General features: G+C 42.5%; 1 protein-coding gene across 5 annotated transcripts in view; it reads left to right on the top strand.

The window, feature by feature from the left end:
- Window positions 1-3,181: 3,181 nt before the first annotated feature.
- PIAS2 (protein inhibitor of activated STAT 2) overlaps window positions 3,182-17,506 on the top strand; it is a 28,301-nt gene continuing 13,976 nt past the window's right edge. For all 5 annotated transcript variants that reach the window (XR_009490255.1, XR_009490254.1, XM_059873103.1 and 2 more), the window contains exons 1-5: window positions 3,182-3,294; window positions 12,308-12,782; window positions 15,076-15,160; window positions 15,771-15,821; window positions 15,916-16,006. Coding sequence is in view for 3 of the 5 variants with exons in the window: in XM_059873103.1 (XP_059729086.1) it covers window positions 3,271-3,294; window positions 12,308-12,782; window positions 15,076-15,160; window positions 15,771-15,821; window positions 15,916-16,006 (726 nt within the window). In the remaining 2 variants the exon portion in view is untranslated. The remainder of the gene's footprint in view (window positions 3,295-12,307; window positions 12,783-15,075; window positions 15,161-15,770; window positions 15,822-15,915; window positions 16,007-17,506) is intronic.

Raw genomic sequence — 17,506 nt, 5'->3', positions numbered from 1 at the left:
GGAGGAAGGTCTCCTCCTCCAATGGATGAAGCTGGGCCAAGTTTTAACACTAACACTGAAAAATCAGGAAATGCCCAAGTGAAGAGCCTGGGAACTGGTTCAGGAGATGCAGCAGCAGGTTTAGTGAGAAAGAAGAGGAGGAGAAGAAGAAAGGGGTATTCAAGATGGAGGTCAAAGAAGAAGCAGAAGTTTATGATCCCAGAAGAACTTCTGACATTTGAGGTACGTTTCTTAAAAGTTTGGTGGGAAGAGCAATATTGGAGATGACTTGGTACCTGTGGAGTGTAAGCCTGAAGTTGATGTGTTTGTGACAAGTTATGATAAAACAGCAGGATTCTGAAGAACTAGAAAAAAACTGAGGAGGACCAAAAGTCTTTTTTTTTTTTTTTTTTTTTTGAGGATAGGGCCCCAGAGATGTGTAGTAGAAAGGCTGTGAGGGAAAGATGGAGGAAAACAACATACAATGGAGGAACACTTTAGTAAAATATTATGGAAAGCTACTACATAAACTCTTTTATCTCATGCATGTGAGATGTATAAAAATAGTATTTGCTCTTATCCCCACAGATATTGGGGATAGGATGAATGGAAATGTTGAAAGATGTGGTTATGAAGTGAGAGGTGAGTGTGCACTAGAACAGAATTGTCTGGCTCTGATGTGAGCTTGAACACTGATGTCCTTCTCGGTGTGTTTGAAGGAAGGAGCACTTGAGGGTTTGTTAAAAGAACAAAAGAAGGCTTTGGTCTGGTCATGCTTTAATGATCTAAGGGAGTCTAACTTACAGCTTGCCCCTTTAGTCTGGTATTGAACTGGAGGGGAAAATAAGCATTTGATGGACTTAGGATTGAAATCATGCAGTGGTGTGGCAGATGGCATGTTTTATTAGTCTGTCAATTCTTGGTTTTGACTAACAGAATGGGTTTGATACTAATGAAGTCCTTATGTTTAAATCTTCAGGGAAAGGGGTGTCATAGGACCAAGCATGAAAGCTGTTAGTGCAGAGGACTAGGTATCTGTGCTTGTAGTGGAAAACTTTGGCATATTTAAGGATTTATCTTGGAGTAAATAGTAAATAAAAAGGAAAGCCTGTCTCAGCAAGCTGTTGCAAAATTACAACTAATGATGTTAGTTATTGAGTTCCTTGGTGTCCAGGTCTTATAGCAGCATTAAGTGCTCATAGGTATTGTGTATGGCAGGGATAAGTATCCTGTAGAAAAGGTCAGCTGTTTGTTCCCAAAATTACCTGCCAGCACCCCTCCTCACAGAGCCTGCTGCTGATGTGGCCTGTCCCTTGGCCCATAAGTTACTGTTGTAGTTGCTGCTCTGGATGTGTCAGTCATGCAAAACTAGCTGCCTTTTGGTTAATACAAGCAAATATGTTTTGCATTTCAGGCCTCTTTTCCTGTGTCTGTCTTCTTGTTTGGGTTGTGCTGGCTGCTCGCCTGTTTGTTGGCTGAGTCTTTCCTATTTTTTATTGCAATAAATCGGTTGTTTGGTTTTACAGCCAAGTTGCTGATGAAACTGAATATTGTGAGTAGGTAATTATTACGACTAGGTAATGATCTCTGGCTGCTTTTGAAAACAATATTCTCAGCTGCACCTCGATGTTTATTTTTCTGTAAATGTCTCAACATTTACATTCCTTACAGCAGGAAACCCATTATCCAGTTTTTGAAGCTTACTGCTGGTGACATTTTCCCTTCATTTTTTATTACTAAAACGTGCTGCATCATCATTATAACACAAATTATGAGTGCTCTTGATTGGATGGATAAACTGGGCTGTAAAATCACAAGCTTTCTATTTAATCCACTTCAATTGCAAGCTGGAATATGTTCTATTTATTTTATTCTATGTTTGCTGGTTTGGTTGGTTTTCTTTTTTATTTTTGTTTGTTTGGTTTTTAATAGAACAATTTAGTTAAAGAGTGGAGTGTTAATTCTGGAGGGGAAGAAACATGGCAGGTGTGTCCAGCTCCTCAGTACAGGAAAGACAAAGATCTAATGCAGAATATCTAGTGGAGGGCACAAGGATTATGAGGGGTCTGGAGCATCCCTTGTGATAAAAGATTGAAAGAACTGGGTATGATTAGCCTAGAGGAGACTGAGAGGGGATCTCATTAATGCAGATAAACATTTCAAAGGCAGGTGTCCAGAGAATGGTGTTGGACTCTTACAGTGGTGTCCAGCGACCGAATGAGGAGCAAAGGCCACAATTGAAATACAGCTGGAAGTGTGGAAAACTGGAAGTTTCATTTCAGCATGAGGAAGAACTTCTTTATGTTGAAGGTGGCACAGGCCTGGTAGAGGGGTTCCAGGGAGGTTGGGGAGTGTCCCTCTGTGAGACATTTTACACCCACCTGGAGTTTCTATGTGACCTGCTCTGTGTGACCCTTCTCCTTGTCAGGGGTTTGGTCTAGGTGATCTCCAGAGATCATCTTTATTTTGTGATTCTGTGATCCCTCCGGGATCATTTCCAGGGCCACTTGAAATCTTTGCACCCTGGAGCTGCGGCAAGAGCACTGCGTAACTGGGGCCGGTACCTACCGGCCTGTGTGTATGCAGCTGGACTAGTTTTCCCGCTCAGTTCCCAGTCTGTACCACCGCGGGGCAGTTTCCCCTCAGAGTTCCCGGTGTGTCTGCACCACTCCAGCCCAGTTTCCCCTGAGGGTTCCCGGTGTGTCTGCACCACTCCAGCCCATTTTCCCCTGAGGGTTCCCGGTGTGTCAGTAACGCCCTAGCCCAGTTCCCCTGAGGGTTCCCGGTGTGTCAGGACCACTCTAGCCCAGTTTCTCCTGAGGGTTCCCGGTGTGTCTGTACCGCCCTAGCCCAGTTTCCCCTGAGGATTCCCTGTGTGTCTGCACCACTCCAGCCCAGTTTCTCCTGAGGGTTCCCGGTGTGTCTGTACCGCCCTAGCCCGGTTTCCCCTGAGGGTTCCCGGTGTGTCAGTACCCCCCTAGCCAAGATTCCCCTGAGGGTTCCCGGTGTGTCTGCACCACTCCAGCCCAGTTTCTCCTGAGGGTTCCCGGTGTGTCTGTACCGCCCTAGCCCGGTTTCCCCTGAGGGTTCCCGGTGTGTCAGTACCCCCCTAGCCCAGTTTCCCCTGAGGGTTCCCGGTGTGTCAGGACCACTCTAGCTCAGTTTCCCCTCAGGTCTCCCCGCCCCTCCCTGCCGCCCTTCCCGCCGGACCGCCCTCCCCGTCACGTGCCGGGAGCGCGCTCCGGGTGCACGATGATGGTGGCGGCGGCGCCCGGCGGCGGCGGGTAGAAAATGGCGGATTTCGAGGAGCTGCGGGTGAGGAGGAAGGAGGGAGAGAGGTGGCTGCGGGGGCAAGATGTCGGTGCTGGGGGGCCCGCGCCATCCCCGGAGTGAGAGGGAGGGAGGGAGGGAAGGAGCGGGCCCGCCCCGACTTCCCCGGGGGTCGGCGGGGTCTTGCTGGGGAGACCCTCCCTGTCAGTGCCCGGTTCCCCGTCCCCGCCGGCGGGTTGTGCTGCTGCTGCCGCCGGGGAGGTTCTTCGCGCTCCTCCCGACATTTTAAAAGCCATCTCGGCGCTGCCGAGCGGCCCCAGGGCTCGAACGGCTCCTGCTGGGCCCCGCGCTCCGTGCGGCTGAAGGGAGGGCGGTGAATAACCACCGGGCTGTTAAAAATGCTGATACTTGTGGAATCTCTGGAAATCCGTGGACCGCTTTCCATCCGGGAACGCTGTGCTTGCCCAGCGTGAAACCCAGAGCCGCTTTTCAGACTTGTTTTATCTTCGGTTCATTATGTTTCATATTGTCGTGGTGGAGTCTCTGTAGCAGATTTGTCGTTGTGGGTGTGTGCGTGCGTGTCCTTTCATTTTGTTAAGGTGTGTACACAAAGAGCTGACTGCATAGTTTGTGCTTTTCCTGCTATTTCCTGAACAATCCGCTGCTATCTTTGTGTGGAAAGAGGAGGTTGTCTTTCAGCAGCGTCCACAGCTGCAGAAGTGGAATTCTTCGTGGGAATTCTTCATGCAGGCCGCTCCCCCCGACCTGGACTTTGTTACAGGAGGGATAAAAGCCGGTTAAATGGGAACCCCTCTGAGTTGGGCTTTAGTGGGGAGGAAGAGTTGGTGTCTGTGTGACAGTGGGAAATGTGCTGCAACCGCCAGAGAATTTCCCATGCTGAGGCTTCTTCAGCACTAACACTGGTAGTACAACTGAGGAGCTCACTTATGAAAATGTAGTGGAAAGAACTGAGTTTCTTTGTCTGAGGACAGCAGTGCTCTGCCTCAGTTTTAGGTTTAGGAATTGTTGGCTTATTTTTTTGTACGTCAGCCTTGTGTTGTTGGGTTTTTTTCCCCCCCTTTAAATGTATTTATGTTTACAGATTTTCTTGCTTGGTGTCTTCACCCATTCTCAGCCCTCATTCTAAGGGTTCTTTCTCAACCCCCTCAAAGGGTTTGGCTGAAGCCCCAGTGTAAACTTTGTGCCAGTGGTGACTCTTCCTTTATATCTTCTTCTCCAGTCTTGAGGTGGAGTTGTGATCTGTCTCTCCCAAAGCACTGTAATGGCTTATCTAGATATCCATAAGTATTGATAATCTCCCTCAGGGCATTAGGTTCCAGAATACCTTTAAAATTGACAGGAAGCTTGAGGTGCATAGATAGATGTAATGCAGGAAGTATGGAGGGAAAAGGGAACTGTGTTTCAAACCAACTGCAGGGCTGCCATTTCATCACTCAAGAGGTGCCACTAGTTTAAAAAAATGAATTCTGAAGACATATCTTTTGATATTCCAATTAATCTTATTTGTAAACTGGAGTGCTTGTGAGATGAATCTGTTAGCCTGGAGCTTCTCTAAATGTTCACTATCAATGTGATAATAATTCATGGCCTGTTGAGGCAAAGCTCTAGGTAATTTTTGGAAGAGAAAGTAATTGTCTGCCTCATGTCTGCAAAGCTATGGCTGAATTTTTTCTTTTTTCTTTTTGCATTTGAGGATGCATTTGAATGTGTCTGCTTGAATATGAGGTACTTGGTTTTGAGGCTTAAATTTTTTTTCAGACAACCTAATCTTCCTGCTTTTGACCAAAGATGAGAGAGATTCCCCTACCCCCAGTAGATTTTGTAAATTGACCTTTAGGTGTGATCTGAAATGGCTGCTTTATAGTTAACCTCCTGAATGTTTTTATGGCAGTATTGTTTGCTGCTCTTTTGTTGATTGCAGTTTCCTGTAGTATGTCATCTCTACCTACTTTATAAAAGGCCACTTGGGCCATTTAGAGAGTGGATTTTATTTTAGTAATTTGTTAAGGACTGTCTAAAGGCAGGAGATCAGAGTTCTCTCTTAAATCATGTTTCTTGAGGGAAACAAGCAGGCACAGCTGCCCTTTTTTTCCTTTTTTAAATTTTTTTTCCTTTTTTCCCCTTCTTTTTTTTTCTTTTTGATTTTTTCTTTTTTCTTTCTTTTTTTTTTTTTTTTTCCCTGGGCAAAGAGCATTTTAATATTTGTTAGGACTATCCTTGGCATCCTCTGGATCTTCACAGTAAAAGTTCTGAGGAGTTGGGATCCAAGGGTTATAACTGAGAGGTTGTAGTGAGAGAAACCAGACATCAAGAACAGGCCTTTTGGAAATCTTCAGTTTTGTTAAAGGATTTGCTACTTTTCAAGATATTGGTGAAAATGTCTGGTCCAAGACTTACCCTTCCAGACCATATGATTAAACTTTTATTAGCTAGTAGTGTTTATTGATTTCTGTAGACTACAGGTTTCTGGAGTCTTAGGGAGTGGCTGAGAAAAGGGGGACAGCACAACGGTGTCTAGTTATAGTTAGTTTTGAGATGCCATTTCCAGAGCTGCTGTTCACAGCAGCTGTGTTTTTAAACCTGGCTCATACCTTTCTCCATAATCCTCTCTCCAGAGCAGCCCAGTAAAGGATGAAGGAATTACTCAGGCACAGGTGGATGTGGAACAGAATCATCAGTCTGGTGTGGAGGCCAGAGATGATGAGTAGACACATTTTTGAACAGAATAGGCCCAGAAGTGGGGAACTACAGCTCCTTCTGAGAGCCATCTGTGAGGCAACAATTCTAGCTCCCAGCAGATTCTCAACTCACCAAGATTTAGCTTGAAGCTCGTTGAATCTCAACAAAATACTGCAGATAAGAGGATCAGTTACATATTATTTGGTATTCTTGGGTACCACGTGTTTCTGCTGGCGTCCTGACTCTGAAATTGAAACAAAAAATGTGGAGTGCATACAGTCTTTGAAACAGATCTCTAGTTTACGTGGCAGCATCAGTCTCATAGTTCGTGTTTAGTCACGTTTTGAAGTAATTTGTTAGTGTCATCTCTGTGGGGCAAAAAAGAAGGCTCTTTATAGGCAAATGGCTCTGCCTGTGCCAAAACTAATCTGTAGCACTTGTGATCAGTTTCATAGCCATTGTGGAAGAGAACTCATTCGGTTGAGAGGAGATGGAAGCGTGCTAATATATCCTTTCTGGCAGGAGAGATTGCACAAAATTTACTGGAAAATCATGTTTGTAAATGCTGGAAGTAGGTCCCACTTTTACTTTTTGCTCTTGCACACCCAGTACTGAAGACAAACAATTCAAATGGGAGGAGAAATGTTGTTTGAATACCATATTAAAATACAGAAGTTGAAGTCTCATTCTTTTATACATTGGATCTCTTGTTCATACCAGACTTGGTGCTTTCCACTTCACTTGCTTTATTTTTCCAGTCTGGAAGAACAGTGTAAGAGACCACCTCACATTTACCAGGTGAAGCAGTGCTTAGTGTTAAATTGCTAACAAGAAAATGCTGGGAGCTGTTTTCATGTGTCCTCCTCAAGGTCATTGACAAACACTGTTTTATTTTTTCTGTGTTAGTATAATTTTATTGTCTGTGCTGACCCATTTATGTTTTTGATGTAGAAGTCAAATTTCCACATCATGACCTGGGTTAAACTTATGATGGTGAACAGAATGGATGTGAGAAGTTGCTGTTGGTGCTGTGATGGTCCTTGGGCTGCAGTTAAATTGAATGTATTAAATAATATAAGTGCTGATGAAATACTCCTAATAGCCTATGATAATGTGCTGTTACCTTGTATCTGCACAAAATTCCTGTGTGCTCCATAGGTTCACAGTCACTATTCTAGATCATTGAAGTCTATTGAGACACCTTTAAAGTTTGTTTATGTAAAATCATTGACAATTAATTGATTGTGCTGAGATACAGTGCTGGGGAGAGGAAGGAGATAATGAGTTTTTGGACACTCTAAAAAAGAAGCTGCAACAAAATGGCTAAGCTTTGTTTTGAGTGTCTTAAATATTTGTGTTTGTTTAACTTAAGATTTTTGCTGTTATGAAGTGCATGCAACTTTGGAGCTAATTCCTAATTAAGGAGCCAGGCTAGAGTCTGTGCAGAGGAAAATCTCCATAATACTGAGAATCTGGTGGTTATGATTTGCATTGGCTCTGGTTTCCTTTAGAGCTGCTTTTGCTGTCCTGTACTACTGACACAGACTCCAATAATGGAATCTTCATTTTCCCCTGTGACTTGCATTTCTTTACCTATGGTTATATCAGTTTGAGAAAACGCTTCCACTCAGCAGAGAGGTCTTCAACCATCCTAGGACACAGGTTGTTTTTCCTCACCATCTTTGCCCATTTCTAGCCTGGTGTAAGTCAGCATGGATGCATATCTACTGCAAAAGATGTCACAAATGTGCTGCTTTGCTGAATGTCCATGAAAGGGCTTAAAGTCAGGAGAGAGGATTTGTGGAACGTGTCCTTGGTGTGTCCCTTCTGTACAGAGCATTCAGACCCTTTGGGGATTATCTGGAAGCCAGTGGGGCTGAAGCAGAGCTCTTAGGGGCAAGCTGACCAGTACTTCTGAGTAGGCTGGATTGCTTCTGGAGTGCAGGTGTCCACTTGGCAGCTCAGGCAGTACTTGCCTTAAAGCCACAGTTGTTGCTGCTTATTGTAGGGTATGTATCAAGAATTAAACAAATTAAACAGGCATTTTCAGTTACCTTGCACTGATCTCTCTCTCTCTCTTTACATATATGTGTGTATATATATATATATATACATATACATATGCATATATGTAGAGAGTGAGAGAGAGATGTAGAGTGACTGTTAATATTGCAGGGGAGTGTGGAGAATCACACAGGTCTTGTTTGAAGAGATGTTTGATCCCTTACTTTGCTTTGAAACACTCCTGCCCCTTAATTTCAGTGGCATGTCAGCATTTCCTGGGCTCTTTAACATCATCCTCCCCGGGAAATTAATGCCATTCCAGATACACCTACGGCTTAATGCTTTAGAACAGTGTTTCTGCTGATGAATCATGGTTGCTAAAGTTTAACTGTGAGAAACAAAAAAACCTATGAAACTTCTTATAACCTTCAAGTATGAATTTCAGGGGGAAAAATATTTCTGGATTATAGAAGTGCTTGAATTATCCAGTCTAATTTCCTTAGAGCTCTGTCAAACTACTTTGTGTTCATGGAGTAACATTAAAACTAAAATGGCTTTGGTTTTGTGTTAAAAAAGCTTTTTTTATTGGGCTGTGCAGCTGTAAAGAACTTCTCTTAAGAGAAAATGTCATCTACATGGCACAACTTGAATGTCTAATCGTAATTGAGTGATGTGAAAAGCACATTAATAACGAGGCTGCCGTCTTCTGCAATATGCTGGAAAACCGGAAGAAAGTAACATGATAAGGGTTTGTTGGAAGCAGTGTCTGCCTTGCACCATGATTTTATAAATGTTCTTGGATGTACATCGCCATAAAAGTTTATTGATGATGATGAATGTCCATGCTGTATTTGTAAACAGAGTAGGAAGATAAGTACAGAATCATAGGTTTGGATGGAACCTTAAAGCTTAACCGCCATGGGCAGGGACAGCTTCCACTATCCCAGGTTGCTCCAAGCCCCATCCAGCCTGGCATTGGACACTGCCAGGGATCCAGGGGCAGCCACAGCTGCTCTGGGCACCCTGGGCCAGGGCCTGCCCACCCTCCCAGCCAGCAATTCCTCATTCCCAATATCCCATCTGTGCCTGCCCTCTGGCCCTGGGAAGCCATTCCCTGGCTGCTGTCCCTCCATGCCTTGTGCCCAGTGCCTGTGCAGCTCTCCTGGAGGCCCTGGCAGGTGTGTTTTCATATACATATGTTGCCTTAAAGGGAAAGTAGAAACAGGTTTAGAGGGAAAGTTTTGTAAAAGCTATTGCTTAGATACTCCTGTAAGCTTCGCCCTTTGCAAGTCTTCTTTCTAAAGCCTGTGTAAGACTTTTACATTGGTGGACAAAACAGTGTATATTTTTCATACTTGCAAGCATTTTTAATGTGGGTGTTAATTTAAAATTTTGATGAGTATGGTATTGAAGCCAGGCTATGTCTTCTAGTAAAATGAAATCTATCTTGTAACAAAGTGCTAGTTTGTGAAATTTTTTTTTTACAAAATGTTAGCTGTGTTGAGGCGTGACTGACTGCACATTTCACCTTGATTAACTTGCAGGAATGCACAGAAGGCAGCAGGCAGAGTAGTAGACAGTATTTTGCAATACATGCTGTTTCCATAATCTCTCTGTAAAGGATTATTTTACTCATTTGCATTGTGGTTATGGAACCCAGCGTCATGCTTACTGCCTGCATCTGAAATAAAGGAGCTGGCGTTGCTATCATGCTTATGCAGTTATCTACAGAAGTATGCAACATAAAGTTTTCTGTGAATTCATGAATACTAGTATTATCTTTTAATACAGTTTCTCTTTTATGTCATAACTATAAAGCTGTTACAGTATTTCAAGCCATTTTTTATGAATGTTGGAACACTTTCTTTTCATCACTCTGTTTGACTGAGTGCAAGGAAAAGTAGAAGGGGAATGCCAGGTGGAAAGTAACATTCTCCATCTTGTATTATTTTGCTGTTGAGGGAAGTTGCTGGGATGAAATTAAGGTAACATCTGCTGTTGGCCTCTTCAAAAGTTTGGGTGAGCCAGTGAGTGGCTCACATGCCTTTTTGCTGGCTTCTGTGTCCATGGTGCGTTTATAGTCAGGGTGTTGGGGGAATACCTGTGTGAAGGCTGCTGTGTTATCTCTGCTCAGAACAGCTTCTTGATAGAAGAGTCACTGGATCCAAATGGACTGTGTGGAAATATTCAAAATCAGGGGCTGAAATGCAATAACCTTGTCTCATCAATGATTTGGAAAGGGTGTGCCAGATGAGGTTTCTGCCATAGTGTTTTAGATGGTCATTTTGATTTGCATAAATAATGTGGTCCTTGAGAAGGCAGGTCCTGGCTACTTACTCCTGCTGTGTTTTAATGGCACAAAAAATAACATTGACTTGGACTTGGGACTGCATGTGCCCAGACTTGGGTCAGTGTGTGCCCAGGTGGACAAAGTGCCCATGGTGTCCCAGCCAGGCTGTGACACAGCCCCAGGGCAGTGCCTGTCCCTGTGCTGGCACTGCTGAGGCACCTCCAGTGCTGGGGACAGCTCTGGGCCCTCAGGACAGCAGAGACACCGAGGGGCTGGAGCGTGTCCAGGGCAGGGAACGGAGCTGGGAAGGGGTTGGAGCCCCAGGAGAGGCTGAGGGAGCTGGAGGAAGTTGGGCTCTGCTCTTAGGTAACAAGGGATGGGACAAGGTGAAATGGCCTCAAGTTATTATAGGGGAGAACTAGATTTGATACTGGAAAAAATTTCTAGACCAAGGCTGTTATCCTGCCCTGCACAAGTTGCCCAGGGCAGTGGCAGAGTCCCCATCCTTGGAAAGATTTAAATGCAATGTGGATGTAGCATTTAGGGACATGGGTTAGTAGTGGCCTTGGCAGGGCTGGAGCAGTGGCTGGTCTTCATCATCTTGGAGGTCTTTTCCGGCCTAAATGAGTCTGTGATTTTAAGTTTAGTTTTGATCTGATACAATTCACTGGTCTTACTGCCAAAACAATTTTCACAATGTTAAAAAGAGAATAGGGAACAAGCCAGGGACACAGGGAGGATTTTGACTTTATTGGTGGCTGACTCAGTGTTTGAGCAAAAATTGTGTTAAAATTCAGCTGAGATCAGATCTGTCAGAACACGAGTATAAACTCTGTGTAGTAAGGACTTGGAAGGGAAAGACAAAACACTGTTTTGAGTTTTGTCTCTTTTGAAATCAACACCCAAAGTTTTAGTATGAGTCCAGATGCACTTCTGAACTGTTTTTCAAAATACATGTGATCCCAGATGTCTGCTATTTCATACCTTCTGTTAGCACCTTCATCTCCAGTCCTTGAGTCTGGAGTTGTCATGGTGTAGCGGCACAGATTGTAGGCAGGTGTTCTTTCACCTTTAAAAACTTTATCTCCTTGCTATGGTGAAAGAGTCCCTAAGAAATAGGAAGGAAGTTGGTTAGAAGTATTCTGCACAACTTTATACCTCTGAAATGGAGGTATAAATTGCTCACAAAAATGAGAGATGATGCATCTGTACAAAATTAATTGTTAATATTAGTGAAGCTCAAGATTGTTTCCTTTTGTATAGTGGGTGCTTTTTTTTTTAAATTTCTGTTTTCACAAACAGTAGGATTCTGAGGATTGAACTGTGAAATTAAAAAAATTAGTCTTCCAAAACTAACCCTGATAACCAAGTAAATAGTATTATTTGTTTTGACAATACCTTTGTGACGCTTGATACCAGAATGTGATCTGAAAAGGAGAGGGAGTTCTTTGTGACATTTGAAGAATCAATTATGTTGTTTGTGTATCATACTGTATGCCACAGTATGCAATAGATAATGTAGCTTTCAAGAACTGCTCTCCTTGCTGTGCATATCTTTCAGCAGTGAAATCTGATATGCCTGTCTCTCTTTATGCTTGCCTTTAACAGTGTCCAGAATAAAGAGAGTTTCACAATAAGGTATTCAGAAATTAAGAAATAAAATAATGAAGTGCCTAAAATGTGTTGGAAGACTGGTGATAATACTGATTCACTTGATTTTTTTTGCTAGTAATTTTGTTCCACAAAGTGAGACAGATTCTTTGTGGTACAGCTTGTGCTTGTGCTGCGAATTTAAGATTTTGTTGTTACAATTGTTTGAGTGTGGAAACAGATCTTTCATGGGCAAACTCAACCTGCATCCTGGACACTTTGTTTCTTCTTTTTAAACTAACTGTACTTTGATGTTCTGTGAAGGTGTGGGCAGTACCCATAACCAAGTAACAAGTTGTCAGATTAAATGATGACAGATGCCGCATCACCACCGTACACCACCACCGTACTCCTTGAAAAGGCCTCCTTGGGGTGCTGTGGGCTCACCTGTGCTTTTCTCTCTTTCCTTTTTAGAATATGGTATCAAGTTTTCGTGTTTCTGAACTGCAAGTGCTGCTGGGATTTGCTGGACGTAATAAAAGTGGTCGCAAACATGACCTCCTGATGAGGGCACTGCACTTACTGAAGAGCGGCTGCAGCCCAGCAGTTCAGATCAAAATCCGAGAACTCTATAGGCGCCGGTACCCAAGGACAATTGAGGGACTGTCGGATTTGTCGGCTATAAAACCTGCAGCGTTCAACTTGGACAGCAGCTCCTCTCCAGTCGAGCCTGACTTGGCTGTCGCGGGCATTCACCCACTCCCTTCCACTTCAGTCACGCCTCAGTCTCCATCCTCACCTGTCAGTTCTGTGCTCCTCCAAGACACTAAGCCCCACTTTGAGATGCAGCAGCCATCCCCTCCGATTCCGCCTGTTCATCCTGATGTTCAGCTGAAAAGCTTACCTTTCTACGATGTGCTCGACGTGCTCATTAAACCCACGAGTCTAGGTAAGAGTTTAATACCTCTGCAGCTTGCTTAATTCATTAAATAAGCTTTGCTTCTGACAATATTAAGCCCAGATTTCAGTGGGGTTTTGCGGCTGGGACAAATGGAAACTCCTTTCCTTTTATATCTTTACCTTTTCCTTTTCTTTACCATTTTTCCCAGAAGTGCAAAACCACACTTCAGAAAATAGTTTCCTGTTATAAAAGTAATATGATTAAAGACTTCTTTCTTTTGAGTATTAAAGAGAAGAGCAGGGTTATTCAAATGGAAGCTACCTACTATGGTCATCCAACTGTCTGACCAAAAGTTAGAGAATAATAATTAAGGGCATTGTCCAAATTCCTCTTAAACACTGACAGCTGACAGCATTGGCTGCTTTCCTTGGGCCTTGTTCTGTGTTTGGCCACCCTCTTGGTAACAAAATGTTTTCTAATGTCTAGTCTGAACCTCCACTTTTTGGCTGAAAGATTTGGACCTGAAGTTTCTGTTTAGTGCAAATGAGGAACAGTTTTGTTAGCAGTAGTAGAAAAAGGATTTCAGGGTCAGTAATTTACAAGTTACAACCCTGTAAAGAGAAAGAGTTCATTGGTTTGCTACTTTACCCTTATCTCACTCCCGGCAATTCTGTAGTCTGTGAGATCTGGCACTGAAATAGACACTTTGTGCTGCAATGTTCAGTGTTGTGCTCAGAGTAATGAAGTTTCTCAGCCTGAAAGTTGTTGCAGTACTGTATATTATAATATGGAGTGGACATTGTCCTCCAAATAACCTGAAATCGGCTTTATCTTCCCCAAGTGCCTCAGTCTTGAACATTTTGAATTATTTGGAACTACATCCTCTGTCTTGAAATTCAGTCTGGCTTACCTTACATGGCAAAAAATGTTCCCTCACTATTTAGTAACATGTTTATAAAATTGTTTGCATCCTCTTAAACAATTTTATTTTTTAACTGATCATAAACTCTTTTAGGCTGTGACTTGTAACTCAGTGAGGGATGCACTGCTCATCTGCCATCCTCCAGTACCTAAAGCAGAAAACTTTACTAACAAGCAGTAAAAGTAATTACAGTGCCTGTTGTCACTTCTCTTTGTGCACAGTGACACTCATTTATTTTTGTAATTTTGAGAGTTAAGTATTTAAATAACAGCTAAAGTGAGAGAGCTAGGAGTAAAGTCCCCCTCACTGCTTCATGCTTGAGAAGGGATGAGTATGGTATTCCTTTGCACTAATATCAGAGCACAAGTGCAAGTGTGGGGCTTAGTTTTAACCCACACCAAATTAAATAACAAAATACTTCCACTGTCTTTTTTATATGCGCTCAAGTATTATTCTTAAATATCAGGTGTGCTCTGTGGTGTGTGTGCATACATGCACACTGTATCTGTTTGGAATTGCCTGAGGAACTTGGTGCATGTTTGCTCCACCTGGGCTCCATTTCATGTTTGCCTCCTTTTCTGGGAGGCAAACATGAAATGGAGGTTTTTTTCTGGGTATAGAAATAATCTCCCCTGAATGTCACAGTGCACAAGACAGTCCAACTCTTCCAAATTTGCTTGTTTTTGTTGTGCTGTTTTTTCATTTGTCCTGCCTGCTGCTTATTTTAAATTAGACATGCCTAATCTGCCTTTATTTCAGGTCAAAATATTTAACTTCTCTTCAATTTTAAAGGAAGTAGGCAAGCAGCATGTGCCTACTGTGGGCTTTAAATACGAAAATACTGCCAATTCCCATCACTGACAGAAAAGTTGTATTCTGGTGTGAACATTGTATTTCTTTATTTTTTTTGTCAAATGCCACTAAAGGGTAACTCCAGAGATGAAGTCTAGCTGGCTTCTCTGGCTTGAGGGGTTGTTGTCCCTCCTTTCCTCCCCCAAAATTTTGTTACCTGTAGCTGTTTGTGAATTTTCCAGCTGTCCATTAATGACTTCAGGTGCACATGTTCTTCCTGTGGTACCTTACAGTAGTTGTTGGCATCTCTGTGGTATTCCTTTTGTCAGGTATCCAATGAAATATTTTGTTGTGTATTTGTTTGAACCTTCCTCCTTTGGGAGAAAGGATTGTAACACAGTTTGCCAAGCTGCTTTAGTACTGAAGTGTAACGTGATATTAAACCATCTGAATGTAGTTTAATGAAAGATTTGTTCCATTGCTTTTTTTGTTAACAGTTACATGCAGTCCAACCACCATTTGAGTGACTTAATGCCTTGTTCCAGGCATTAACTGCAGATCCTGTTTTAATCAACGGCTTTAATCACCATGGTTCAACCTCTTTTGTGTCTTTTTTTCTTCTTCTAGTACAGAGCAGTATTCAGAGGTTCCAGGAGAAGTTTTTTATCTTTGCTTTAACACCTCAGCAGGTCAGAGAAATCTGTATTTCCAGGTAAGAAGTAAGTGTGGTGTAGTGTAGGTAAATCTACAAAATTTCAGGAGAAAGTGTGAAGTTTTGGTTCCCTATATGCATCACTTACTCTGTAGATGCAGAGAGATAATCCTCACTGAAGTTACTCTTGAGTTTATATCTGTTCTGTTTCCTTCAGGAACAGCTGTGCATAGGATTTATGTGCATTTTGTAAAAATTGTACCCTGTTAAAGAATTAACAATTGCTGAGTTCTGAATAATTGTCACTGTTTAGAGAGGTGGGAAGTTTCCCTACATTTCTCCTGGCTGTAGGAATGGAGGCCTGCTTTTCTGTTTTTTCCCAAGGTTGATATTGTAAACTATGAAAATTCATAGGCACTTTTTCATCCCTGGCAGCATCCTACTTTATTGTTGCCATGAACTTTTGATGGAGAATACTGATCCTGAAGTCCTGTGTAACTTGGGAGTAGTTAAACAGAAATGTCATTTGTAAGGTGCTCGTAGCTCAATAAAACAAAAACAAGAGCAGAGTTTAGTGATGCTGGGGCAGTTGTGTCAGTTGTTTCTCTGTATGGCTGCAATATGAGTCCTGCTAAGTGGGTACTTCTCTTTTTCTTTCTCTTTGTCACAGGGACTTTTTGCCTGGAGGCAGGAGAGATTACACTGTCCAAGTTCAGCTAAGGTATGTTTTGTGCAGTGTTCTCTGAAAACTTAATTGGCTGATGGATGTTTGTGGGGACACTTGAAAATGATGCTTTCTCTTTCTATGGTTACAGGCTATGCTTAGCAGAGACAAGCTGCCCTCAAGAGGATAATTATCCTAATAGTTTGTGCATTAAAGTAAATGGGAAGCTGTTCCCATTGCCAGTAAGTATGTATGTATGTATGTATTTGTGGCTTCTTGGTGACTTGTGGAGTGTGTATGTGTTTTTCTGTAGTGTTAGCTTGCCAAAACAGTCAAGCTGTTCGTTAGCACTCAGGTTTCTCTAATGTTAGACATGGAGTTTGTACATTTGCTGTGTGAGATAGCCATTATTGCTGTTAATCATATTACAGCCACTGCATGGACTAAATGTGATTAAGCCCCCTACAGCAAACCTCGTCTTTTGCTGTTAATATAACTAAATAATTCAAAAACAATCTGGTGTCTGCATGGAGAATCTTCCTCACAGGTGCTCAGACTCAGTATATTTGAGGGTGGTAGCCCTTGCTGTGTGGGATGGCTGTATTTGCTAGAGGCTTGAGTTCCTTCTGGTTCTGTAATGTTCCTTTTGTGTGGAACACAGCCTCTTGTGTGCCGCTTGTGCACTGCTCTGCGGCTGTCTGGTTAGAGCACTCTTTCTTGTGGGGAGAAAGATCAGCCATGTTTTAGGGTTCCTAGCCCATTGCTGATACTGTAACAGAACACTGTTGGCAGTCACACTTCAGGAGTGTCTGATGTTGCAAAAATTAGAACATAGTCACCATACGGTCATCTGCAGGCTTGGGTATGGACAGAAAGGGAAAAGCTCTCTCATTCTCAAAATATCTTTGGAATGGGTTGCTCTCTTTTTTCTTTCAATAGAACAGAGAGAAACTCTTGCACAACCCATTCAGAAATACTTCTTGAGGCTATAAATTGTGGTAAAAGTCATGGAACAGAGGGTTTTTTCAGTAGATTTGGGAAGTGGGTTTTTTCAGTGGGTTTGGAAAGATACCATGTGGAGAGAGAAGGTGTGAAACCTCTTTTTCAGATTGTTTTTAACCACCTTGGTGTGTTAGATGTATTGTCCTGTACCCTCCCTCCTTCCATATGCAACTGTGACTGCTTTTTTTAAACTTTGCCTCTACTCATCTTAAATGAGACTCCTTAGATTCTCTTCCTCCTACTTCAATCCTAAGGTTATAAAAGGTTTCTTTCTCATGTTTTCTGGTCAGTGTTTTCTGCAAGTGCTGGTTACATTCTGTGTGATAACTTTGAGGGTTTTCTCTTCTGCAGATTGTATTTCAGCAACCAATAAAAAAGAATTTGGTCTGATGTTATCTTTTGGGCATCAGTGTCAACTGATTCTTAGTCTTGTTAATATAGGTTACACCCCGCTGTACTCTCCATTTTGTGTGTAAGGTGTCACAGTTGTAGCAGAAACTACTACTAATCTTGGATTATTACTTAGCTTTAGACTTAAATCCTCTAGGTTCTTCCTGCACATGATAAGATGATTTTTTTAATCTGTTCAGCTGAACCTTAGGTGGGAAGATGAATAAATCACTATTGCCTTGGCAACTTCCCCTCCTCATTCACTATGAGCTGAATGACAAATAGAGTCTCAGTCTGAGTGCTTCTGCCGGCTTTTTTTGTTCATTTGGTCTCTCTCTGCATCATCAGGT

This window comes from Haemorhous mexicanus, chromosome Z (genome assembly GCF_027477595.1).
Source record: "Haemorhous mexicanus isolate bHaeMex1 chromosome Z, bHaeMex1.pri, whole genome shotgun sequence".
Classification (NCBI taxonomy): Eukaryota; Metazoa; Chordata; class Aves; order Passeriformes; family Fringillidae; genus Haemorhous; species Haemorhous mexicanus.
The sequence above is the reverse complement of the archived record's forward strand: the minus strand, read 5'-3'. Positions and strand labels throughout refer to the sequence as shown.